Genomic DNA, 26393 nt, shown 5'->3' on the forward strand with positions numbered 1-26393 from the left:
TAATTATATATTTAAAGAAAAATTGTGTATTAACTAAAGTAAATAATAACTGTCAAACATGATTGTGTTACCGGGTCACTTACCGAAATTTGTATAATCCCCATGCTCTGAATTGGAGCGGGGGATTATGTTGCCAGTATCTCCTCCTACACTATTAGCACTAGAACCTTGAAACTTAAACACATGGTAGCTATGAGCATATGTGCGAGAGTGCAATATTTAATTTATTTATTTTTATTCAATATAATACATACAATGTAAACATGTATATGATCATACAACATAGTGATTGTACAAAGCAATAAAGTTCAGACATGTTATACAAGATATGCTAATATATACACTTTTTTGGTTTCCTTAAAATTAAAAAAAAAACTATTTAAAAAAAATATTTAAAATTTTGATCTGACCCCTGGGTCAAAGTTGCGGCGTGGGGATACGCGTCGGCCGCGCAACACCATTTCTAGTTACTTAAGTGTTTTACCATGAGTCACAGTGTGATCACTTATGACAATAGTAAGAAAATATTGATACAGGGAAACACCTACATGTAATTCTCCTTTTTAATTAAAAATGTATATCACATAAGTTACCGTTACTTACAAATGCAATCAATTAAACTAAAATTAACAAGAGGGTGATATTAATGTTGAACTAAGAAATGAATGTGTACATGCAGTAGTTATTGTTTCCTTACAAATATTTATTGGTTTATTTATTTTTCTTATTTTTGATGTAATACTCTCACAACCTAGTTTACCAAAACTAATGCAGTCTATTCAGGGTCAATGGATGTTAATAGTAAATTAAATACCCTTTGTAAATTTATTCTTAGACTTTAGAGAATATTACATATTTATACTAAAAACAAGCTGTGCTCTTTAATGGTATCGCTTTTACATTACATGGACTGCTTTCTTTAAAATTGTAAACACAGTTCAAAAAATGTTGCATTAATAATTTTACTTAGGTAATTTCAAAATACCTTAAAGACTAATTTAGTCACTCGGTGCAACATTTATCAACTCAAAGATTTAAAGAAAAAACTAAAAGAAAAAAATATGCTCCTAGCTACAACGTGTTCACAATTTAATTCTTGGATCAGTGCAAATATCACATGTCAGTTAAACTTACAAGTATTAAAAGAATGCATTTGTATCCAAAGAAAGTACATGTAATCAAGTGTGTTTTTAATTTCATTTGTGCTGCTTCATTCTTTGAAAAATTTTGCTCTGTCCTCAGATAATGGTTTGTCATTGTAGCTGAATGTACATGTACGCTATTTTTAATTAAATTTGATTAAACAATTTCTTCGTTGGGGTCGTATTACTGGATAAACCAACTTTTTGACACTCCACCAATATTGAGCTGATTTTTCTATGGGCAATATTTGGGTCCAAAGAATAAGTCCTGTAAAAATTCTCTAAATTCTTTGCTTTTTTCATGAATAAGACTAAGAGATGTACTGAATTACAGTACCTTAACTAATTTACTTCCAAGTTAAACCATTATCTGGTTGGACAGGGACAATAAATTTCAATTCTTGTGTCGTCCAGCTGGGCCATAGGGTTGTTTTAGAAGCTTAAAAAATAACAAAAAGTAATTGCCCATACTATTTTAAAATGTGAGTGTTTGATATTTTTGCTTTATGACAATTTAATAAATACTTAAAAAAAGTTGAAATACATGATATATGTTAGTTTTACAACATACGATGACCACGGACTTGTACTTTTGACCAGACAATTAGAATACTTGAGATGGTTGGCATGGGAAGTCTTGGAAACTGACCATGGAAAGTTAATGTGCTTCTGTGTTGACAGAAAAGTATTAACAATGTTGGATAAATTCTTACCTCAAACTTGCTCTAAGAAACTTGACTTCGAAGATGATTGTGTTTTATGTCTAAAGCACTATAGCTATGAATCAAAAATAAGTATTATTAGTTTCATAGAAATACTGCTGACGACATTTCGAACCATGGGGATATGGATATGTTTAAAAACAAAGTTATACTACAGAACTTAGATATCCGAATTTTCCTTGTTCCTTTCCAATTCCCGGGACCGAGGGCTCATAATTTTGGAATACAATCGAGGCAATCTATAGCTTAACTGCACTGCATACTTTATGTATCGCTATCCTTAGTATTAGACATGATTTGCACTTTGTTTTCCTTCAACTGACAACTGTCCATTGGCGCGGTCATTTTCCTCGAAAGAAATCCGAAAACAAAATGGTGCCCACGTTATACCAGAGGCTGGTTTATGCAATAAAAAGCCGGTTGGGTCAAGAGTGTTAAGCTTAACTGAGTACCAGCAGGGAAAAACCTTTATATGAAATGTATAATGCACAAAATGAGTTTTACATGTTAAAGCCTTAAATGATTACTAAATTTTACCTTATATGGACGATACAAAAATTAAGAACTTTACGAGCCGTTAGGCCGATTTGATACCCGAACAAAACGATATATGAAATGATACTCACAAGAACACTTTTTTTAATTAACGTGAATAAAAATGTGTCAATGTAAAATGCAAATCAAGTTTAACAAACATTTGCTAAAACAAAATTTAAAATTTAAGAAAGGAATAAAAGGAGAACAATGAAGCTATATAAGGAATATTGCTTCCTTTTCGAATGTGTTCACATTTTTCCGTTCTTTGGAGACCCTATGTTAAACAACCCTGTAGTAATTTATTATCTCCCTTTTCATATAATGTAAATAAACTTTTGGGGAATTTCGTCAGCCATAAATGCAGATACGATGGTTGTTATGCCCAATCATAATAAGGATTGCGCCGATGCAAGATTCTAATTGGTCATTAAATAGAACATTTCCACAGGTGTGCCCCTTTGTTTAACTTATCTTTTTTTTAAATGTTATGTTTGTAAAATGCTTGTAATTGTCTTTGTAGAGGGGTTTTCGTAATGTTACTATATTGATCGGCGTCATAAAATGGATAATACACAGTTTATGGACTGTGTATTCAATCTGCCCCTTCTCACACCCAGTACAGTTGTTTGAATGATAACAATCATTATATTGATACTTAAAATGGTCAACACAACAATGACTTGTTAAATACGATTTACATGTAAGATGTACGCATGTCATGCATTTAATAGGGTGTTCAATAATTGCAGGCAAAATTTGACTGAACATTTATTGGATTCGGCCAATTACAATCCCAGTTTTCGTCCCACAATAAATGAAGGTATGTACTTCTTGATAATCTAAACTTCTTTATTTGAATACATAAAACGCATTCAGCAAAATAGCAATCTCATGTGCATTTTAATACGCTTTTGTTTTAATTGTTTTTTGCACAATATTTGTAAACATACTTTCAGAAACGCCAACCACGATAAAATTGTACTTGATCCTGTACCACATTTATGATATCAGCGAAACATATTTGGTAAGTAGAGATCGCTTATATTCTTGTTAATGTTATTTTGTGTTGTTTTTTTTGGGTCATATGCGGCCTTACTAACTCCTGAACATTAAGCACATGCTCTTGTTTTATGTTGCACTCATCCAATTTTCGCATAATGCAGATGACTAAATATTATATCCTACAATCGAATGCAATATGTAGGTAAACGATTCACCTTATTTGAGTATTAAAAAGGGACGTACAAATACACTGTATGTAACATGTATTGTTATCGAAAATGGAATCACTATTTTTGTTAATAATCAACAAATACAATTGAAAAGAATCGTATGTTACTCCGGTTGTATTGATATGTAATCAATTAATTGACCTCACTGCTTTCAGGAGTTTACAGTTGATGCGTTTGTACATATGTTATGGAATGATACGAGATTAGAATACGCTTCTAGAGGAGCCAATTATTCTTCGCTGGAGCTAGGCCATCTTAATATTAAGCGAGTGTGGACGCCCGACATCTATTTCATTAACAGTAAAAAAGGCTATATGCATACGGTGTCGTCTCCAAATCGATTAATGCATATATTCCCCAGTGGAAAAGTGAAATACAGTGTAAGGTATGTTCTACAAAAACCGATACAAAATATAAACCTTGTACTAAATCAGCATATTCACGACAAACGCAGCTTCATGGTTTTCCTACACGCGAACATACCACTGACAACGCAAACAAATTTATTTCTAAGAGATACCACTCGGGCTCCTTAATATGACTCACATTAGTTAGTAGCCCCATTTAAAATTAAATATACGGATTTGCACATGATCCATTCATACATACATGTAGATATATACATATGTAACACAATTATGCTCCCAGTGTTTAAAGCAAACTACGTTAAAGACCAACATAACATAAAGCCATGTCATATTTAAAAATAAATTGTAAGTTTGCGCATTTCTTGCAAACAGGCGTTATACAAAATTAGAATACGTTTATTATTTTAATCACCATAATTGTGTTTGTTTGCAGACAAAAATTCATGGCATGACACATATGAACATTTTTACTTCTTCGATGGGTTGTTTTCATTTCAGATTGACGGTTAGGTTAGCGTGCCCCATGAATCTAACGTATTTCCCATTTGACACGCAGAGTTGCCCGATCATCATACAAAGCTGCAAGCGTTAATCATCGCCTGTCCAATCATCACGGTGTGTTGTGCAAACGGCGTCCGCCCTGCCTTCGCGCATACATGTTATACATTTTATCAATCATGAATGGTTATAAAAGAGGACAAATTGTTACCACATGACATGTAATTGGAACGCCATAGAAACTAAGGCAGCACCAAGACAATATAAAAGTCTATACCAATTTACACATTTGTTATGTATAAATACACAGAAGAAAGTTATTCATTTATGTAAAAACTGAATACTTAGCATTCAAATTAATATGTTGCTTAAAATATACAAGGTTAAAGATAAAAACAATTTATATATGTACTTTTTATGCAGTTTGTTCTTTATATCCGAACAAATTGGTTTTTAAATCGCATTTTATTCTGTGCAAAACATGATCATAAGTAAACAAGTCACGTTAATCGTTTAACACAATCATGCCAAACCAGTCAAATTTCTGTGTCCGGTGCTTCTTCAAACCCAGAATTTGGCAATTACCATGTCTACATTCATTTGTACAAAAACAACGTTTAAATATATATTATATATACCGCAACGTGTACCAATTAAGCATAACATTTCATATCGAATCGTTATTCAACTATATACTGTTTTGTTTAGTAGACTTATTTAATGACTTGCATTTCTTTAACAATCACATAATTAAAACATTCCTTCTGCACAACACTCTGCATTCTTATGAAAAAAAAAAACTTGCATCAAGTAAATGTTTGAGCAAAACACAATTAATGTCAGTACTAGCAGCACAATTAAACTGAATAAGGCATATAAATTAATTTTATTTTTGTAAAAAATTGAATAAATACCTGCATTGTTACTGCGGTTGGAACTTTAACATCATTAACAGTGTTTCCTATTGATTACGTTTAGCTTAAGCAAATGCGTTTCAATTAATTGTGTCTTAATATCACGATAATGCATTGTGTGTCTGTATTTCGTTTTAAATGACGAATTAAGTATTTGGTTCCTTTGTGGCTCAAAAATATAAAAATTGCGCATTGCTAAAAAAACGAGAATGCTTTCTGATGACTCGTTTTCAGACGGCTTTACAGACGGAAAAATACAACTTATGTGGGCAGATGACCGACCCTTTAAGGTGTCTGTTCTGAACACCGACATGCCACATTTTCTTCTTGATCAAGACTTTGAGTGCACCAGAAATACAACACATGAACACGGGGATGGTATGTTATGTACAGAACGGTTGACGTGCGCAGGCATCTCAGATAGCTTTATTTAAAAGAAGAGCAAATGCAATTACCATTATAGAATACCATAACGTAGTTACGATGTACAAATTATATCAATGAAAAACCTCTCGAATAAATGTTTAAGTTAGACAATATTATTTATGTATTGATATTTAAAAAATATAATGTGATGGCAGTTTATTAAAAATAATCTAACTTCTACTCAGCAACACATTTTGAATTTACAAGACTATTTCGGAAATAATTACTTATTAATAAAAGCGTGCATTGCTCTAACACCATTTACGTTAATTTATTCCGATCAATGGTGGTTCTTTTTTCCAGAACGTAAAAAATGATATAGTAAACAGATTAATAATAAGAGTGTACGTTAATTTAACACAATATAATTGATCGAATAAAACTAAATATTCAGTTTACCTTATTAAAGACTGATGAATAAAAATAAATCAAAATGTCTAGTTCTGTTTCAGAAACTGAATCGTACGATACGCTAACGATGTACTTCACCATTGAACGAAAGATTGGCTTCTACATCGTGCAAGTATTCCTGCCAGATATATTGTTCGTACTCACGTCATACGTGTCGTTCTACGTTGATCCCAACGCTGTACCAGCTCGTGTAACACTAGGAGTGACGTGCGTCCTCGCCATGACCACGCAGACGTCCAGCGTACGTCAGTTCTTACCCCAGGTTTCCTATGTTAAGGCCATGGATATCTGGGACACAGTGTGTCTGGTCTTTGTTTTCTCTGCACTTCTTGAGTTTGGATACGTCAACAACTTGCTACGCCATCAAGATGAGGTATAATATTTATAATGTAATCGTACTTACATTTTACGGAGAAATAAGTACACTTTAAATACAAGGAAAATATTAAAGAATTGTTAACCATTAATGATTAACTAATTAAATTTCTTGAAAAGAATTTAGCGTGCATATTTTTGGTTTTTGGCATGGATATTGTGGGTCTGCTTACAAACACAAATATGTTTCATATTAAAATAAACCACAGAGATAACGCAATAATGGAAACGGCACATTTTGAGAAACCAAGATCCTAAATAGTAACAACGAAAGCCTACACTAATATTCGTATTTAACAATTAATTGAAGACTTACAATTTATATGTGTCATCCTGTCGTGTCATATTCTCAAACAAGAAGTTATGTTCTGGTTTTACGATTGACCCATGATTATTGCCCTATCCAGTGGTGAACACTTCATTACCTGGATTTTTTTAACGCATTAACAGGAAAAATTGACAATCTTCTGTGTCTTCTATCGCTTTACAAAAGACGTCATTGAAGAGCATTGCCCTGTACCTTTTTTAGGCACGCATCAATTGTTTTTACAATTTGTAACTAAAATAAATAAATGTGATATAATTTCGTTTACACAATAATATGTTAATTTCTAGGATGAAAAGAGAACAAACAATGAAACGTTCACGGAGCCATCAGGTGATGATGATCACGCTGACAGAAGATCTAATACACCTTTGGTACCCGATAATATTGATAGCGGGAATGGTGCAAACGATGACGTTGCCCGTCAGCAAACACGGATACACAGAGATGTTGCGTGTGATCGACACTTGATTGACGGCTGTCTTAAAACGGCCCATATATGTTCGAACAAAAAACACAAGGCTCATCTCGTTGACGTTGCATGCCGGTTTGCTTTTCCACTTCTGTTTCTTGTATTTGTATTCGTGTTTGTGCCGGTTTGTATAAGGTCAAGAGCTTCTCGGGATTCTCTAACAATATAGCATACATTGGATTATGTTAGGTATGTTAGGTACGTAAAATCGCAGTTATAGCACACCTACGAATTATAGACATAAAAATGTATCGCTGTTTATGATATGTTTAACATAATGAATGTTATAGACACAACTTATTCCATTTGTGACAGTTTTCATAGCTCTGTTATTTTTCCGTTTCAAGACACTTAAGCGATCCCAAAGCTAACACACTGCGAGTATACCACAATGCGTTTCGCCGTTTACAATAGTTTTGAATGGTATGCAAATAAAAAGCATTCTTTACACTTAAAACTGAAATGCGCTAGGCAGACAATATATGTATTTAAATATCATTAAAAACCCAGCTTTGTTATAAGTCCCCGAACAACCCTGTTGCGGCTTCTTTCTGCATTGCCCGGCAATCATCTGAATGGTATATTATGTTAACGTGTACTATTTTGTATGGCTTAGGATAGACATACATAACCAAGCTTTCTATAACCTTATTGCGGCTTCTTCTTGCATTGCACGACGGCCATCTCATGTAAAAACTATATGATGCGATGTCTCTTAAATAATCATAAGATTGAGTTTTGTTTCATTCCATCGTCCATCAGACTTTTACGGTTAAAGTGCACGAACACAACGAGGCGTTTAGCTCCTTTAAAATGGGTTTAACGACCAGTCATTGACCTTTCCAAGGCGCAAACTTAGCTTTTCTTGTTTGTTCGTTTGTTGTGTACATTTGTTTCTTTTCTAGTGTATGTATTGTATGTCTCACTGTTTGACAATCGATTCCTAGCCATAAATTAAAGATCGCATTGTATAATAAGGGTTTTCTATTTCGCGTATGTTTCGCATTTCACGTAAATTGTATTTAATTGATTTATTTGATTTATCTGTAAATTCATGCGCCTTAAAATTTATATACATGTATATAAACTGCTATGTTGATCGACCTTCATTCTCCTCATGGGTTAAATAAGTACCTATCTTCGGTGACTTCACAAAGCAAGCCGGTATGTGCTCTTTTTTTTTATTGCTAAACGTTTAGTATGTAATACAAAATACCACTAACTGTCTTTACTGTTTACTCTATACACTATTATTATGTCAAACAGAATGTTGGACTGCCCATGAAATTCATTCTTTGATCACTTCTTCCTGTGAATATTTCATCATATCTAACGAAACAATAAATATATAAACACGATTAAATTCGTATGTGTTGAATTCTTATTAAGATCGAGTCTACTCTGAAGATGTGGGTTCAATTGTTTTGATAGTTAAATATTGATGTTACAATCGAGATATGTACATAGCTATATATTAACTGTAAGCGGACATAAAACATAAAGACGGAGAATGTCAGTCTACTACCGTTATGTACTAGCATATATCTTTATAATAATAATGGAAAATGTTTACGGCGTTTGGAGACAAGACGGATTATTTCGTGAATCAAAAGACAAGAGTCCTATGTACTTTTAGCCCAATTATGCATTGATTCTTTAAGGTTTAACTTATATTATAGAAGCGTTCAATCATACGCAGTGTAACAAAGAGTATTAAATTAACGTCTAGAAGATACATTATATACCTTTTGTATTCGAATTTTCGAACGAGGACATACTAATCTACAACATTGATATCAGACTTGCATAGTCGGATCTAAATGAAAGGTCAGGCACATGATTGTCCATTTATAATTAAACCCTATGGACATAGGATTTAGTATAAACTAAAAAAGGATGTATGAAAACCAGGCAAAAGCTCTTCATGGTCCATTTCAATAGAAAATCATCATGTATGTGTCTTAATTGATTTGTGGTATTATACTGTATTAAAAGCGATGATAATATTTTGGCTTAAAATTGTTTTCACAAATATGGTTACATGGCTGTTGTCCCGCAGCACATCTGATCGTGTAGAAAAAAAAGAAACACACTTTTAAACATTTTACACATTATAAACACGATTGCATGAAACCAAGTCCAAAGCGCTGTCAACGGAATCCCAGTACTGAAAACGCCAGCCTAATGGCCTATTACAAGTAATAATCCAATGCGTTTTAGCGTACTTCTACTTGTCCGATCGATCTGAAATTTTGAAAGTGTGATAAAAATCAATTCAGTATGATGTACAAAAAAATCTGAAAAGTTTGACTGTCAAGGGAACCTTCAATAGCTTACAATGTTGTTAAATATCCCACCAGAGCTGTGTGTATACTTATCCTAATATGTGTAAATAAGTACAGCAAATTCTTACAGCAATTAACTTGTACAGGGATGACTATCATGAACACTATCCCGCAACAGTACACGCTGAATCCAATACGGTTTCTTAAAACAGCAATACAATTAAAGCGTTTCGAGACAGTAAATGATTGATAATAATTAGCGATGCAACAGGTTACAAAAACGTTAACCGGTTAATCTTTTACTGTAACCGGTTATTAACCGGTTAACGGAACAACGTTAAACAATAAACATGCTAAAGTATACGTTAAAAAACGTGGCATATTGGTCGTTATGGTACTCTCTTTAGCAAAGAAAGCAATTTAAGATCGCTTGAGTTGATTACATAAGAGGCCATATCACTCTCTGATTAAAAGTGTATTATGGCTTTAATTTAAATAATTTTGTAAAGATATGTTAAATTTTGTATTTATATGTCTTGTCTGAAAGCATATGAGTAAAAATAAACTATAAAAAAACTACACAATTTTCGTTTTCACGTGTCGTTATTTTATTGTTGGTTGGGCCGCTTATGTAACGCTTGCTTCGTATCGCTCACCACACTGTTGTGTTTCTGTGTTTAATCCGTTTCAACGTTCTTGCATTAAATTCACAAAATATAAATAGTTTTTCTCTTTCGTGTTGACTTAAAGAGGGTTTGTTGTTTAGCTAAACCACATCACTCCTTATTCAACAATGGAATATTTTGTTGTTTAAAGCGTCTTTAGCCTCGCTATAGTCCTTTGATGTCGATTATATATAAGCATTAAAGAAAATTTAAATAAGCGACACAAATGAATAGGTTAATTTTTATTCACAGTTCGTATTTTTATCATTTTCATAATACATCAAGGAATAAACAAATAATACATAAGTACATATGAAAGATCTTACCTATGTACCGTACCTCGCAGTTTCGAAGCAATTGTATAAATACTGAATTTAGAGATTTTATTTGTTAAATAACTGTTTTATTTAGTTCTGATAAAAGCAAATACGACGTTAACTGGTCCAACGAATGCTAATTTTGATAAAATTATTACTTAAAAACACTTTATTTTCGCGAGCAATCAATGTTGAATAATGGTCAACAAAACATCAAAATTAGCCGACTAACAAACTGATTTGTATCGCGAGTAAGATAAATATATCAATTACGTCTACTCTTATAGCCTCCACCCACTCCCCGCGCAGTTCGCAAGTAAAATCTTCTTCAGTATAACAAACAAACATTTTAAAAACGTATCCCCTGTTTGTAACCAGAAAGGTTCTATTTATTGTTTTATTACTGTGTTTGTGGAGATTAAATGCGCAAAAAGTACGATTCATTCGATGTAAAAAGCATAATAAAAAATCAATTTCACCTTTTCAAACAAATGTAACCGGTTAATTGACCGTTTCGGTAGGTTAACCTCTTGCATCCCTTATATAACCAATAAGAGTTTAAGTTTTTGCCATTTACGTTATTTATGCGTTTTTCTACAAAACTATTCTTACTGCCATGTAACATTCGAAAATAGTATATTATACAATTTAATTATACAATTTACGCAAAAAATGTAAATAAGACTAATTTAAAATGTTATTATACATAAACATATTATAATTACAACACAAATGAATCTCAAATAGTAAATTTTGAACCGTCAGGCCACGTTTACATGGAGTGGGCGGGTCCGACCGTCCGGATTTTGTTTTAATCAAGTAACTTGGGATTTACAGAATGTCATATTTCTCATGCATTATCACATAACTTGAAATAAACGCTTTTTAGATAGGTCATAAAGTCTCTCTGTTTTAAAACAACACTGGCTGCTAGTGTTATCAATGGTCCATTCGTGTAACTTAAATATAATTCAAACAGCTATTAACATACGTACGCAGGTTGCTAAGCTCTAAAAACACGTTTCACCCTGATAAGCAACCATTCGTCAATCGGAACTTTTGTTATCTGGCAATCGCATGCTTCAATCCCTTTCTTAAACTAAATTTCGTATCATCGTTTTTTCTAAATTTCGTATAAATGCACAAATTAAACTTGGATATAAATATATAAAGGCATTTTAGATTTGACAACTTGTAGTTGATTATTTGCTCTTTTCCGGTTTTTCTTTTCTACAACAGAATATATTATAATAGTCCTTAAATTCTTAAATTGTATGTATTTAACATCTTTTTTACTATTATTGGATCTCGCTTAAAGCTTTTTTTTAATTGAATGACCAATTATTGTGTAGGTGACCACAAAGTATTGAATTTGCTTCCCGTTATGTTAGATTCTACCACGGAACGTGACTTGTTTTCTATATACAAAGAAGGAAAACTACTGTTGGTTATTACCCCGATATACCAACGGTTGTTTAAAGTGACGTCACTTTGATTGTCCGCGCACTATTTATGAATGAAGACGACGTCATTTGATTTTATTTGTTGTGGTGACGTCACGTTTTCGCGGAAAAGTGGAGGCCATTCGGTTAATATAATTCTTATTTATAAACTTTAAATCGCGGATAACTTATTAATGAAATCGTATTAGAATCGAAATAATCGACTGGTAACCGTTGGTTATTGCGGTAATAACCAACGGTATGTCGTTCCGATGCTTGTTATCAAACCACTCGGGCTACGCCCTCGTGGTTTAATTCCTACGCATCGGAACTCCATACCGTTGGTTATTACCGCAATAACCAACGGTTACCCGTCGATTATTTCTTTATTCTACCACGGCACGAGACTTGTTTTCTATATGCAAAGAAGGAAATCTACAGTGGGTTATTACCCCGATATACCAACGGTTGTTAGTATGACGTCACTTTTGATTGTCCGCGCACTGTTTATGATTGAAGACAACGTCATTCGATTTTCATTGTTGTGGTGACGTCACATTTTCGCGGAAAAGTGGAGGACGTTCGGTTAATACAATTCTCATTTATAACCTTTAAATCGCGGGTAACTTATTAATGTAATCGTGTTAGAATCGAAATAATCGACGGATAACCGTTGGTTATTGCGGTAATAACCAACAGTATGTCGTTCCAATGCTTGTTATTAAACCACTCGGGCTACGCCCTCGTGGTTTAATTCCTACGCATCGGAACTCCATACCGGTGGTTATTACCGCAATAAACAACGGTTACCCGTCGATTATTTCTTAAATAAAGTATAATTGTCCTAAATTGCGTTTATTCAACTCCACTTTAAGTTCTAATCAGATCTTGCTTACAGTTTTCACTATTGAATGACCCCTTATTTTGAAGATGACAACATTTTTTTATTTCTGACTGGACCAGTTTTTGCGGCATTGTTGTTGTTGTTGTTGTTTTTCACTCTGTATTATACAAAGTCCCAAAACATTGTTTTTTCAAGTCTTCTTCAGCTATCGAAGGATCTTACAAAAGTTTCACATTTGAATGACTTTTATAAGTAGATGGTGGTATAGAAAGGAATTTTGACTGCAAAGCGTTTTTGCAAAAGTATGGCCCGTTGTCTGTTTTTTCCACTAAGTAAGGTCTCGTCTCATTAGTCTTCTGTTTTCAGCTCAACTTCGAATGCTTGGCGGCTCCACATTTTCTTGTTGAAAACAAAAAATATAAAAATCACGAAATTGCGACATACATCAATATGTTCAAGAGAGGATGCCATGGAATGCTATAACATGAATTATTCGTTTATGCCAATGAATTAGACATGATACATTAATATGCTTTCTTGATAAACTTTATAATTAGACATAGTAAAATTATTAGTTATACTAGAAGTTTATTAGTATTAGTAGTAGTAGTAGAATTAATATAAGGAGTAGGTGTTTTTATGGTGTTGATGGAGGTGGTCGTGATGATAGCGGGCGGTGGTGGTGGTGGTGCTGCTGCTGCTGGTGGTGATGCTGGTGGTGCTGGTGGTGGTGGTCGTGGTGCTGGTAGTGCTTGTGGTGGTGATGCTGGTGGTGCTGGTGGTGCTGGTGGTTGTGGTGCTGGTGGTGGTGGTGCTGGTGGTGGTGCTTGTGTTGGTGCTTGTGTTGGTGCTTGTGGTGGTGCTGGTGGTGGTGCTGGTGCTGGTGGTTCGCGTGGTGGTGCTGGTGGTGGTGGTGCTGGTGGTGGTGCTGGAGGTGGTGATGGTGGTTATGATGGTGCTGGTGGTGGTGCTGGTGCTGGTGGTGACGGTGGTGGTGGTGGTGCTGCTGCTGGTGGTGGTGGTGGTGCTAGGGGTAGTGGTGTTGGTGGTGCTGGTGGTGGTAGTAGTGGTGGTGGTGGTGGTAGTGGTGGTGGGTGGTAGTGGTGGTGGTGGTGCTGGTGGTGCTGGTGATGCTGAAAGTGGTGTTGGTAGTGTTGGTGCTGATGCTGGTGAGATGGTAGTGGTGTTGGTAGTGGTGTTGGTGGTGGTGCTGGTGGTTATTGTGTTGGTGGTGGTGATGGTGTTAGTGGTGTTAGTGTTGTTGGTGGTAGTGCTGGTGTTGGTGCTGGTGGTTGTGGTGGTGCTGCTTCTGGTGGTGCTGGTGGAGGTTGTAGAGGTGGTGGTGGTGGTGGTGGTGGTGGTGGTGCTTGTGGTGGTGGTGCTTGTGGTGATTGTGGTGGTGGTTGGTTCTGGTGGTGTTGGTGGTGGAGGGTGGTGGTGGTAGTGGTGGTGTTGGTAGTGGTGGTGGTGGGGATGGTGGTGGTTACGGTTGCGATGGTGTCGGTGGTGATGGTGGTTGTAGCGGCGGCGGCGGCGGTGGCGATGGCGTTGGTGGTGGTGGTGGTTAAAGAAAGAGTAGTAGTTGAAGTAGTAGCAGAAGCAGAGGCAGTAGTAATAGTGGTAGCAGTGGCTGTAGTTTAAGTAGAAGTAGTAGTGGCAGAAGTATTAGTAGTAGTTACTGCAACCATGCATGTATATACATATAACTACAGCTACTTATAATAGATAAATACATTTACACCATATTTCGCAGTGTGTCCGTTTATCTATGTCACTACTAAAGACCATTCATTTATCATCAGGACGCATGCGTTTGCGCTTTGCATACGGCGAAGATATTTCATCGTCAGTTCTGATGATGGCCACGGGCATCACGTTTGTATTTTAAAGATATTGGACCTTATATTCATGCTAACTATGGTTATTTCTAGAAACTCCACATTTATATATGTACTTTTTTAAGTATTTTTTTCTGGTACTCTATATACTTTTACTTTTCTGTTCTGCAGTATTAACTTATTGGCAAATGGCTGTTGTTATATCGAACTATTTGTAAAGAATTCTTAAAAAGCAAAATGTTTATATTTAATGATAGTATAAGTTTTATACAAAAACAGCGATATGTTATTATTTTTTCTTTTGTAGTATGAATATAATGATAAACACATTTGCGAGTACGACATAATTTGTCAATTTACCATAACATATGTAATAAGGCTTATTATGTACGTTACACGAAACACAGTCGTCATTGGCATGGCCTAACTTCTACGTGTCGGCGTTAAAAACAACAGAGCAACAAAAAGGTAAGCCTCAAGCATAATCTACGCGCTTACTCATGGTCTACAAGGCGTTTACGTTGTTTACGAAATGGAATGCTAGTTTGTTTGTTAGTATTTAGAACAGGCTCGCAATACAAATTCCGAGCTTGCTTTATTTTGCATTTAATTATTTATCAATCTTTAATAATTATTCTGTGCATATGAGAATTATTGAATAATGAAATCATATTAAATTATATACAATAACACATGTCTGGATTTTAAATACATATTTTATATGGTTGTGTATTAAACGTTTCATTCCTGGATCCTATATCTATGTGAATTATCAGCATTCGTAAATGAAATTATACAGTTATTTCGTCTTTGCAGTTTATACATGCACTTAATGATACATGTATTCGAAACAATATAAATATTGGTATTTTCTGGAATTATAATTGACTAGTGTTTAATTATTCGTATTGTTATAACAGTACACTCAACGCATACGTGCTTTTAACAATCATGATTCGGAGATGTCAATTAGTAGGTGGCGCAACTGTCATAGCTTTAGTAATATTGCTTAACGGTAAGAATGGCATGTACCATTTTGTTCAGGATTATGAAATATACTGAAATTAAATACAAAACAAGTATATGTAAGAGTTGCTATACTGGTCATATCACAGGCTTTGAAATATATTCGTTGCATATTTTTAAATATACATCATTTTATATTTTCATATTTGCTGGAGTGTTTTATCAACATGGCACATAATTGATAAATCAGTTTTATATTGAATGGAGTTGTTCTGAAGAAAATGAAAGATGATTCATTTTCTATATGTGTGTGTGCACTGGTATTTTTTTCTAAAAGAGAAAAACGACAATTGCTCTGAACAGAATATATATCCCGTTCATCTTTCATGGGTCCACAGTGTTCAATGTTGATGCCGGAGAATGCTGTCGCTCGCATCGCGACCTCTACCAAATGTACCACTACCAGACCTGGTGCCCGGACTATTGCTGTATTTCCGGTGGGATCGCGCGCAATCTCGAGTGCTGCTCGGACATCTCGCGGCGGACGTTCCCTAGTGACATCGACCGATTCTGCGCGGCTTGGTTTATATATCCCCATAATGTGTATGTTGTTTTGTTTTATTCGTTGTTGTTGTTTTCTTTATTTGACTGACATCAAAAAGCGTTTATAATTACTTTACGATATACTTAAAATTTATTATGTATTTCATAATTTTCCCGGTTAGTTTCGGGAATCTATGTACCTGAATACCAAAAAGAATACAATCATACAGGTTGCGCAGCAGTCCTGCCAGCAATCGATAACATGACATGCATCGACATGTTCTTGACGTTGTTGGCTATTCCTTAGGCCGTACATATTTTTTATTGCTGCGTGGTTAATTATCGATTTGTTGATTCTATGCACCAGGAAGCCTGAAAGGTTAATACAAAGAAAAACACTGTGCAAATAAATGATTTCATCTACTTCGTAACGACCAATATACAGGCAAACTACTTAATGAAAGCCGGGGCTAAAATCAATTTTTTTTTTAATCTGTGTTATACATGTAATACCTGATTACCCCGGTAACTAGATGAATTAAACTTTCAAGCGTTGCTTTGTGTATAGTAGTAGACGTTAATTTTCAATAGATTACGATTTACAAGCACTGTTACAATTATTTCAAAGTGATTCCAGAGCACAAATACGTCTACAAACATATTATTGAAACAGGTTAATCAACAGTTTGCCTATCTTAAATCTGAAATTACCTGAATGTCATTTGCCTAAAATTTCAGATGGGTGCCCGTGATAATTGGGCTGGTTATTCTGGGAATACTCATCGGAATATGTGTTTGCTGCTGCCGCTGCTGTTTCATCTGCTGAGCTGAAATCTTTATTCTGCGCTTACTGATGGTCTACCTTTGGTATCTGTTTTGATAGACAGTCTGTTTTCACGAAATTTTGTACTTAATATACTACCAAAATTAAAACGTCAGCTCACATATTGTGTATATGATTCTTATTATATTGTTACATTGCTGTTGTTGTTTTTTATTCAGGTCTGTAATTTGACTGAACTTAAATTACATTTAAACTCGACCAGTTGGTGAGGGATTTGGTTTCGTATTGTGATTTTTTATGTCTGCTTTGTCTCTTGATGAAATGTAAAAGGTGTCGTATATACTGCAAGAAGCAATTGTCCTAAGTTGTGAACGAATCGTCGAAACCTATGGTTTGTATTCAGCTAAAACTGCATCACACACCGCAGTAAAACCTTCTCGCACAATTATTTTTCGAAAATATTGAAGAGCTAATTAATGACCAGTTAACTTACTGTTATCGTTTAGAAATCTTTCAATTCAAATGAAGTCTGGAACACAATGATGATTTGAGCGATTTAGGCAACTCCTACAACAGAGAACGGATGGCGGTAAATATGAAAAAACGAACATCGCACACAATGTAACTCTTTTTAAAAAATGTCGTTTTATCAAATTTTCATTCATCATTTGAAAGCCTATAAATTATTCATTAAATTTACTATTTTAATCGCCCACGGCCAACCAATGACACTAGCGTAATTGGGTGAACGTGGCTCCGAGAACATGGTCTGGGTTTGAACAGTGCAAAATTCTCACTAGCTCCGATATGCAGCAACTAGAACACAGTCCTATGTCTATCCTACCTCATTAGGACATGGTCTCTAGTCTTACTGGATGTCCTCCTTGTAAGCTTATCTCGATTCATACGAAAACCAAACAGTGTAAAGCTCTCTGTGGCTGAAGCGCAACGAATTGTAAGAAAATGAACATACATTTTAAGATTGCAGAATACGTAGAGTCCACAATTTCAATAACGTTTCATCCTTAATATAGTTTGTATTGAAAAATATGGTTTCCAAGGCAGGATTATTCCTGAAAACGTAAGTGCAACACAGCCGTCTACAACCGCGACGCAAAATTGTGTATAGAAGGACTTTCCGAAATCAGAATTTCAACCACCTTTGCACGTCTATCCATCAAATAATTTGTGGTGTCGCGAAAGCCCTTCGGAGTCGCTGATTCTCACTTAACTGTTGGCGTGTCTGTGCTGCCAACGACCATCGGAACTGTGACGATGTTCCGCACCTCGTTATTACTGTGCGTCTGTGCGACCGTGAAATCGAGCATTTTATGTTCACGTGCGAGTAAGATGGCTATGTTCTAAACCGTTTTTGTATCGTGTGAGAACCTTCAGTACCTTCATACACGATCTTCTTGCTCGGATAGCAAAGCGGACATTCATAACTTACATTATTAGAAATATATACGACTAACTTCCCAGTGTATGTGATCAAGACCTGTAATCTGATTTCTCATAAAATGTTCTCAACTGTTGAGTGACTTAAACCATATTTGATAGCTTAAATTGTGCGTTCGATTAAGAAGTAATATGGTCTTAATATTGATCCCAAAGACAGTGGATCATCATTTTCGTGCGTTTAATTACATGTACATGGTCAGAGATAAACAGACATACATGAAGAAAAATAATAAAATTTATAAGTGACTGTTTAAACATTTAACATTTATTAACTTCAAACTGAACATAAGTATAGGCAGTTTAAAAAAAAATACACTGTTTAGATTACAGTTTGTTGTTGGCTATTATAGTATAGTTGTTCTATACAAAACATGATAGTAATCTCGGTCATAATCTTATAAAAATAAAAAGAACACATGTTATCAACAAAAATACAAGTATTGTAAAAGCAACATAATTACATGCGATACGAGATAGGACATATTATACACATGCTTTTAAAACAAAATGATCAACAACGTTTTTATCAACTAGAATTTATAAGAACAGTGGAATCAATGTATTATAAGTATTAATAAAGATGAAAGCATTACGATATCTGATACATCGCATAACAAGCTTGTTTTCGGAATGAAATGATAAAATGGAACGTAATCACATACTGTGTTATGAACATTACAAAAACACGTGATTTTATATATGTAAATTTTCAGTACATATATCATAGATAGCATTTGTTTAGCGAGGACGTATCGACTGTTAATCGGTTTAGTCCGACGAAATAATTGACCGTCTGAAATAATAACAGTACATAAACATTAACTGTAACATAAACGGCGCTCGTTTTTCCTATATGGGTTATATAAATAATTGAAGCAGTTGGTTTTGGTAGTCAAGGGGTAAAGCGTAGGGGTATGGGACATGGAAATAAAGGTTGATCTTTAGCTTTAAATCCAGCAAAGGTTCGATGTTTTATATTGTGAAATATTTATTTAAAATTGCCGTTCGTTACAAATGAGCGTATTTGCTTATTTCAAACAAAGCATACCTATTTTTGTACATGGACGTTTACACATTAATTTTATTTTATCAAAACAACAAAACAGACTAAGCCGGGAACATGTATGTGGTGTGTGGAATAATTCACGATGAACATAGCTGTTTTAATGAAAAGGTAGACAGAATAAGTATATATAACAAGATAGAACACAAACATATTCATATTAAAAATAGATTCACGCTCAAGTAAGAAAAAACACATTTTCTGCTGTCACGGACTTCGTTTGTACAAACTAAGATGTTTTTCTAAGCTGTCATTGGTAAATTATATAAATGATCCCTCTTCTTAATATACAAATTGTTAATTACTTTTACATTTTCCGGTCGTTCACTTTATCGCTGTCTGATTATAGTACTCATAAAACTAACAATCACCGTTTTAAGTGAATCGTTCTAATATGCATTACATGCAAGACATGTTTTATTTTAAAATAAAAGTGTTCTATGGTACATTATATTGAAAAAAATATTGAATGCGTTAGTTAAGTTATAACTTCATTTAAACAATACTTTATTAGCTAAAATTATTGTCTTTACAACTTTGAAGTCAAACCCCAAATGAAGTTTATTTGCATTGGGCAACACCTTTGTGAAGCAAGGGGCCGTTTTTCTCTAGATATAAGGCAGGCCAAACAACAAAATCGATTTGGCTTCCTCTCTTCGTGTATCCTTCGTATAATTTGGTATCAAATGTAATACCGTGTTTATCAGTGTCAGTATCCATATACATTGGAGGGTCATGTGCAATCATTGACTTGCAAATTTCCTTGCACATGGTCCAGTATGAATTTATAGCGTCGGAAGTTACTTTCAGGTTCAAACTTTTGAGGCGGGCATTTAAATACTCTGCTAATTCCTGAAACAATACACGTTTGTGTCTTGTGAACCTTAACTAGTAAAAGTGTATAAAGCATCCATATAACTGCAGTTAAATATCTCTATTTCGTGAATGATATATTTTAAGCAATATGCACCTGACGTCAATGTTATAATTTATTTTCATCGTATATCATGTCACATCATACATACAGCGCTCTGTTTTCAGATAACGTTGCAGGAGCAAATATATGACATTTTTAGCTTTAAGTCAATGAAGTCAATTGCGAATAATTGATTTTTTAAAACATAGACCCAATTGATTAACTGCAAAGAAAAAACGAATATGTATTAAACATAAGTGCACCCTTACCGTATCTGCTTTTAACCAGGCATGCTCTTTTTGACGTTTATCAAAAGCATTCGCGTAAGTTGTATAAATTTTCTGAAATGATAAAAAGCAACAAGTAAATGAAAATACAGCCTTGAAATTGCCGTCAAATATATCTCGAAAAAATTCAGAATACTACATACCACACAAATTCCTAACAGCATTTGACACACTTTCTCCTCTGATAATAGCAACTTTAGCACTTCAAGACAATCGGTCCATTCGTCATTATAGAGCTTCCTAAACCTCTCCGCTACTTTATCCGGCCTGTTTTCATCGTTTAGATTAACCATGTAGGATGCCCCGGTATTTGACTTGGTATTTGATTTTTCAAGACTTCTGCAACAGAAATATTGCGCTAATATTATTCAAACAATGTTTTATCTGTTTAACTGGACAAATAACTCAGAAGCCTTAAAATAGCATTTACCGGGAAAAAGATTAGTTTAAAGTGCACTAATACATAATGATTTAAAAGTTTTGTTTGTATTTGAATGTTTGTAAGGATTTTTTCGCCGCATGACGCTGCTTTATATGAGACCGATGTGTCTCAGCAATCTTAATATACAAAATAACTAGCGAACGCGAAGAAACTTTTTGGAGTTGGGGTTTTAGCTTAACTTTTAAGTTATTATTACTGAAGTATATTTGTATTGTTCCAGTCTATAAAAAAGATAATATTCCAAGGACGCCTACTATTTTAGGTATGGTAACCACAAATGATCGCCCATATAATATCACAAAATGAACTTGCTTGATCAAATATATTCATCAAAAAGAATAGTACATGCAACCTGTATAAATAAAACACAAAATATGATTCCAAAGTTCCATTTCAGACGGTTTGAAACTCAACTTTGCCATAAAAACCAACAAATAGAGTATACAATGATTAAAATCCCAGGTTGTAGAATATTGTTGAAAAAACATGCATTTCGATTGCAATCTTTGAGATTATTAATTAGGGACTGTATGTCTGTTCAAATTGTTATTTTATTGTGTTAGTTGATTATGACAAAACTTTGCAAAATGCTCTAGAATTATTAATATTTACAATAAAAGTATTAGAGTAGATTCATTACATGATATTTTCTAGAACTTCTTTGTTCATTAAGGGCTTTGTAACAGAACTGGTAAAAATGTCTTTATGAATTGGTAATACGTGTCTGTGTAAAGCAAACTTCATTCTATTGATTTCATTTTATAAACTAGCTGCGGTTGAAAACATTCCAGGTCCAAGCATATTTGTGGCCCTCTTATTTGCAACCTAATAACCTTAAAGCGTTATAATGTCATGGTTTGACCTTTGCCAACAAATTGAGACTTTGACCGTTTTTCTCTAGACACATTATTGTGTTGTTTTTTATTAACTATACTATCCGGAGAAGCTGTATAATGCCTGAACTTGACTGTAGGTACTGTTGATGTAGACTTGAATTTACTTAAATTAATCATGCCTGAAATCATGTAGTGTTGCCATGCTATTGATCAAGTTTCAATAAGATGAAAAATGAATGATTAGACATGACAGTTAAACATTTTTACGTGAGTCATGTTAAAAATAACAGAAAACATAACAAATTTACTGGTGTTGAATACTTCCGCGCTGCTTCTCCTGTTGCAGTCTGCAAAGAGATTAATGAATACTATATACTATATACAAAAACATATATCAAGTATGAAAATACAAATACAAACGTTTTCTGTGCGTTTTGTGCAATAACATAAACGTTTTGTAATCAGAAATAATTAAATATCGATTAATTTAAAAGATGGTATTTGTATTTGTTATCACCATAGTTTCTAGGCCGTAAAAAGGCAAGCGTTTAATGTAGAATATAGTAATGTAAACCAATGAAGTTTTAGCAAAACCAAAACCATGTGTTTGTTATACTATTGTATATGGCGTTTATATTAACTGTCAAAAAACAATCATAGTCTTACTGCTTTTCAAGATTAGCGCATTCTTTCTGTACGTCGAGTAAGTCTTTTTTGTGCCTCACAATTTCTGCATTCGCTTTGTCTAGGCTGTTAAAAAGAACCAATAAACATGCTTTAAGTACTAAATATTTCCCCCAATACAATTGCAAATTTGTTAAAGCACCACTTATTAACTACTACTGTTTTTGCAATAAAATAAATCTTATTTGCCATAACAAAACTACAAAACATATTCTTTTACATTACAATAAACTTCACTTAAAAATTGTATGTAGTTGTATCATCTAGCATTTGGAATATGCTGTGATAAATGAAATAATGTGAAATTACCGTGTCTGGAAACACAGGCCACAACTTTTATACAAATTAATAATTTTCATTATATATTTTTTTCGATTATTTTCGATTTGTTATATGTATGTGTTTTGGCTTGTTAATGTTGTTTTTTGCATTAAATGATCGTGTAAATTATACTCTATAATATAATTGTACAAGTAAATTAGTAACAAAATCTCGCAATAACGTTGAGTTATTTTATTAAAGAATATATAGATATTAAAATGCCAAACAATCATAAAAGTACAACGATTTATAAGCGGGTTCTTGTAAATGTCTTTTCCACGCAAACTAATCTAAATTAATAATTAGAACAATTGAACATGTCTGTTTTATTAGGATGATAATTATGTTAAGCAAATCATATTACTAAGAATTTAAGATAAGAACTTCCTAGACTTATTTAACCTTGTGCATGTGTGCAATACAAACAAATGTTTCATACAATTACAAAAAAAACATGTTCTCACTCTTGACGAAGTTGCCGCTGTGCTTTATTTTTGTCGTTATTGTCGTTCATAAGCTTTGCTACATCTTCTGATCTCGACTTAAGCCTGAAAAATAATGATTAAAATTAATAACGAATGTATACTAGTGTAATGATTTTGCATATCCTTGAAATGTTTGTATCCGAATTACTTGTTAAGCATAACGTCACGCCACAAGAGCGTTTCAGTATTTAACCAAAGTTTTGAAAAGAAGTATCTATAACAACTAATTTATTGCTAGAAATGTTCATGTATTCAAGACATGCAGGTTATTGTTCAAGTCATTGGTAATGTAATGATTCATGCTATAAAAACGCGTTAAGTCATAAATTTCTTTGAATTTTAAATGATAAGATTTGCTCGTCAGCAACATATGACACAGTTTAAATTAGTACTGGTCTTGAAGAAGTCCATTGTCCTTCTGTAAGACTTGTTTGTCTTTCGTCAGCTTTTCGATTTCGGAATCTGCCTTTTGTCGCCTGTAAACAGCAATATCTGATGTTGCTTAAAGTGCTCAAAGTAGTGTATTAATACATGTTTATATATTATGTTCAATCTCTCTTAATCAACACTAAACAAAGTTTAATACTTGGCCTTATATCAATGTGACAATTGAATAAGAGTGGGATAATATACTTATAGAACTTAAATGATATATTTATGTGAAAATTCAATAGAAGTGTATTGCACTTAAGATGTTTTCATAAACTAAATTCTTAAGTATTAAGGGTATACGGTCGTTTGCGGTGAGCATGAATCAGGCTACTTAACCTTCCGTACAGGAACAAGCAAATATAGGCAAACACATGTTTAAGCTATTTCTGTTCATGGTTCTTAATTATATATGCTTAAAACTATTATATATACATTTGAAGTCTTACTCTGTTTTAAGAACATCTCTTGCTTTCTGTAGTTCTTTGAAATCGTTTGTTATTTTCTTATTTTCTGACTCCGATTGTTGTAATCTGTATAGACACATATATTAATTTTAATTGTAATTAATTGTACGGAATTATAGGTTTACTCATTGTTTTCATCTTTTACTTTTAAATATGGTAATTTATTAACTAATCATAAAAATAATGTTCATTGTAGTGTGTGTTGGGCAATATTTCATATGATATACAGCCAGCCAACATTGACAATAAAAGAAATCGTTTAAAGAAAAAAGAAGGTTTGTTTTGTTTTACTTTTTCTGGAGATCTTTTGTTGTCTGTAGTGATTCTTTATAGAGTGCACTTAACTTCACCTCTTCTTTCGTTTTAAAAGTGAGTCTGAAATATACGGTTAGTTATCTAATCATAAACAAAATATATGATTGACCTTCAGCCTAAACAAATATTTTCCAGTCGTCATAATTTGGCTCCTTTATTTAACATATATATGTTGTAGAGACATTTTATTACAAATGATTACCATATCAAAATGCCCACAAAAACCTGTGATTTCTTAGTGTTTTAAATAGAAAACTTTTACATTCATGAAAGATAAACGTTTCATATATTTGCTGTTTTAGCAACACAAATGAACACACGTAGAATGAAATTTTAGTTTACACTCAGGATCTTGAGGATTAATGTAATGCTTTAGAAAAGTATCGACAAGTCAATATATTAGTTGAAAACATGATAAACGACACAAATAAATGTATCTGAATGTTGGTTTTCAGAGACTGTACTTGCTATATTTCATACACCAGTAAGCATGATTTTTATTCTCGATACTATTATCGATTAATGACGATAAAGAGTAAATTGGTGAAGTAAAAACATTTTGTTTAATCTTTCAATGATCGAATAATGTGAAAGGTATGAATAACATACTTGAATATTTTAATAAGTCTGGAAAAGTAAAACCATACATTTTATAAAATATACGCCAATTATGAAAAAAGAAAATAAAATTACATACAAATACACTATGCTTTGTAAAGAAGGATACTTTTAAAGTGATAGTATGGGCATCTTACAGTTTATAGGTGTATATCGCAAGTGTTGTTTATTTTTGGTGTTTTCACTTCATATACACTTATATTTGTAAATGCAGCATCAACATACTAAAACAATATCCCGGAAAGAGGAAAAATAATGCATTTGAATATCAACCGTACTTTCGTTTTGACAACTGACGACAGAAATGATTCGATTTACGATGTGAATCTAAATCTAGTTTTAGTGCAGATTCGTTCATACGACACAAAGACACTATTTTGTTTTACGGATCATTTTGGCTTAGAGGACTGGGTGACACACATAAGATGTCGAATATAATATATATTTTTATAAACAACTGGTAGCAAGATGAGCTGCAGATAATTGGTCAGTAACCACATTTTCAACTAACTCTTTTGACCTGTTAATTCTTTTCAGCTTAATTTAACAGTAAAAAATGCCCATAATATCACTTTAACAAGTGTACTATTATCTAAAAGTGTTACTCTGATTGAAGAAAATCTCGAGCTTTCTGTAGGTCTTGCAAATCATGTTTGAGTTTGTCTTTCTCTGAGTCTGATTTCTGTAATCTGTAAATGAAGATACTTGTAAAATTCAGTACCAAATATAACACATTATTCTAGACTACCTATTATATACAATAGGATATGGTTAAACATGTAGACAAAGATCTAATCGATGAAATAATCGCAACCATTTTAGTTGTAGAAAAGTAAACCCTAAAAACCAAATAACAGTCTTATGGCTAAGTATACTTCATATGTTAAGATAAGATTAGCACATACTATTTAACACATTGATTGAATTATGCGTTTAAGTTTAGTTTAAACATGAAAAGTATGT

General features: G+C 33.5%; 3 protein-coding genes across 24 annotated transcripts in view; 2 read left to right on the plus strand and 1 right to left on the minus strand.

Moving 5' to 3' along the window:
• LOC127877355 (glycine receptor subunit alpha-4-like) overlaps window positions 1–8755 on the plus strand; it is a 136767-nt gene extending 128012 nt beyond the window's left edge. Inside the window, exons 2-8 of one of the 2 annotated variants that reach the window (XM_052423102.1) lie at window positions 3151–3221; window positions 3358–3425; window positions 3789–4018; window positions 4500–4582; window positions 5648–5791; window positions 6292–6623; window positions 7241–8755. In XM_052423102.1, the coding sequence (XP_052279062.1) occupies window positions 3151–3221; window positions 3358–3425; window positions 3789–4018; window positions 4500–4582; window positions 5648–5791; window positions 6292–6623; window positions 7241–7591 (1279 nt within the window). In that variant the 3' untranslated portion in view covers window positions 7592–8755. The remainder of the gene's footprint in view (window positions 1–3150; window positions 3222–3357; window positions 3426–3788; window positions 4019–4499; window positions 4583–5647; window positions 5792–6291; window positions 6624–7240) is intronic. The other variant, XM_052423103.1, reaches the window with a different exon arrangement.
• Window positions 1–26393, minus strand: part of LOC127877353 (myosin-11-like) — a 120638-nt gene that overhangs the window by 88770 nt on the left and 5475 nt on the right. The window contains exons 8-17 of one of the 20 annotated variants that reach the window (XM_052423101.1): window positions 26036–26119; window positions 24789–24872; window positions 24480–24563; window positions 23994–24077; window positions 23581–23664; window positions 22778–22861; window positions 22420–22458; window positions 20977–21172; window positions 20816–20887; window positions 18751–20482 (exon numbers count right to left, since the gene is read on the minus strand). The exons of 7 other annotated variants lie outside the window; for them this stretch is intronic. In XM_052423101.1, the coding sequence (XP_052279061.1) occupies window positions 20192–20482; window positions 20816–20887; window positions 20977–21172; window positions 22420–22458; window positions 22778–22861; window positions 23581–23664; window positions 23994–24077; window positions 24480–24563; window positions 24789–24872; window positions 26036–26119 (1102 nt within the window). In that variant the 3' untranslated portion in view covers window positions 18751–20191. Of the gene's footprint in view, window positions 1–18750; window positions 20483–20815; window positions 20888–20976; window positions 21173–22419; window positions 22459–22777; window positions 22862–23580; window positions 23665–23993; window positions 24078–24479; window positions 24564–24788; window positions 24873–26035; window positions 26120–26393 lie in introns of those variants that run through there. 12 more of the 20 variants (XM_052423100.1, XM_052423097.1, XM_052423096.1 and 9 more) reach the window with 12 other exon arrangements.
• On the plus strand, window positions 15313–17251 carry LOC127877358 (uncharacterized). Of its 2 annotated transcripts, none has more exons than XR_008048388.1 (3): window positions 15313–15364; window positions 16178–16382; window positions 17061–17251. XR_008048388.1 is itself a non-coding variant. In XM_052423107.1 (3 exons), the coding sequence occupies exons 1-3, from the start codon at window positions 15765–15767 to the stop codon at window positions 17146–17148; spliced, it is 357 nt and encodes a 118-aa protein (XP_052279067.1). In that variant the 5' UTR covers window positions 15531–15764; the 3' UTR covers window positions 17149–17251. The 2 variants fall into 2 exon arrangements, 1 of the variants encoding a protein (XP_052279067.1); XM_052423107.1 differs by lacking the exon at window positions 15313–15364 and adding an exon at window positions 15531–15828.

Source organism: Dreissena polymorpha, chromosome 4 (genome assembly GCF_020536995.1).
Source record: "Dreissena polymorpha isolate Duluth1 chromosome 4, UMN_Dpol_1.0, whole genome shotgun sequence".
In the NCBI taxonomy this organism is placed as follows: Eukaryota; Metazoa; Mollusca; class Bivalvia; order Myida; family Dreissenidae; genus Dreissena; species Dreissena polymorpha.

What these genes read in the sequence shown, in the direction of transcription:
- LOC127877358 (XM_052423107.1), top strand. Translation starts at nt 15,765, where the DNA reads ATGATTCGGAGATGTCAATTAGTAGGTGGCGCAACTGTCATAGCTTTA. An exon ending in TTTAGTAATATTGCTTAACG is followed by an intron (nt 15,829 to 16,177) that starts GTAAGAATGGCA and finishes ATGGGTCCACAG; the next exon opens with TGTTCAATGTTGATGCCGGA. An exon ending in TTTATATATCCCCATAATGT is followed by an intron (nt 16,383 to 17,060) that starts GTATGTTGTTTT and finishes CTAAAATTTCAG; the next exon opens with ATGGGTGCCCGTGATAATTG.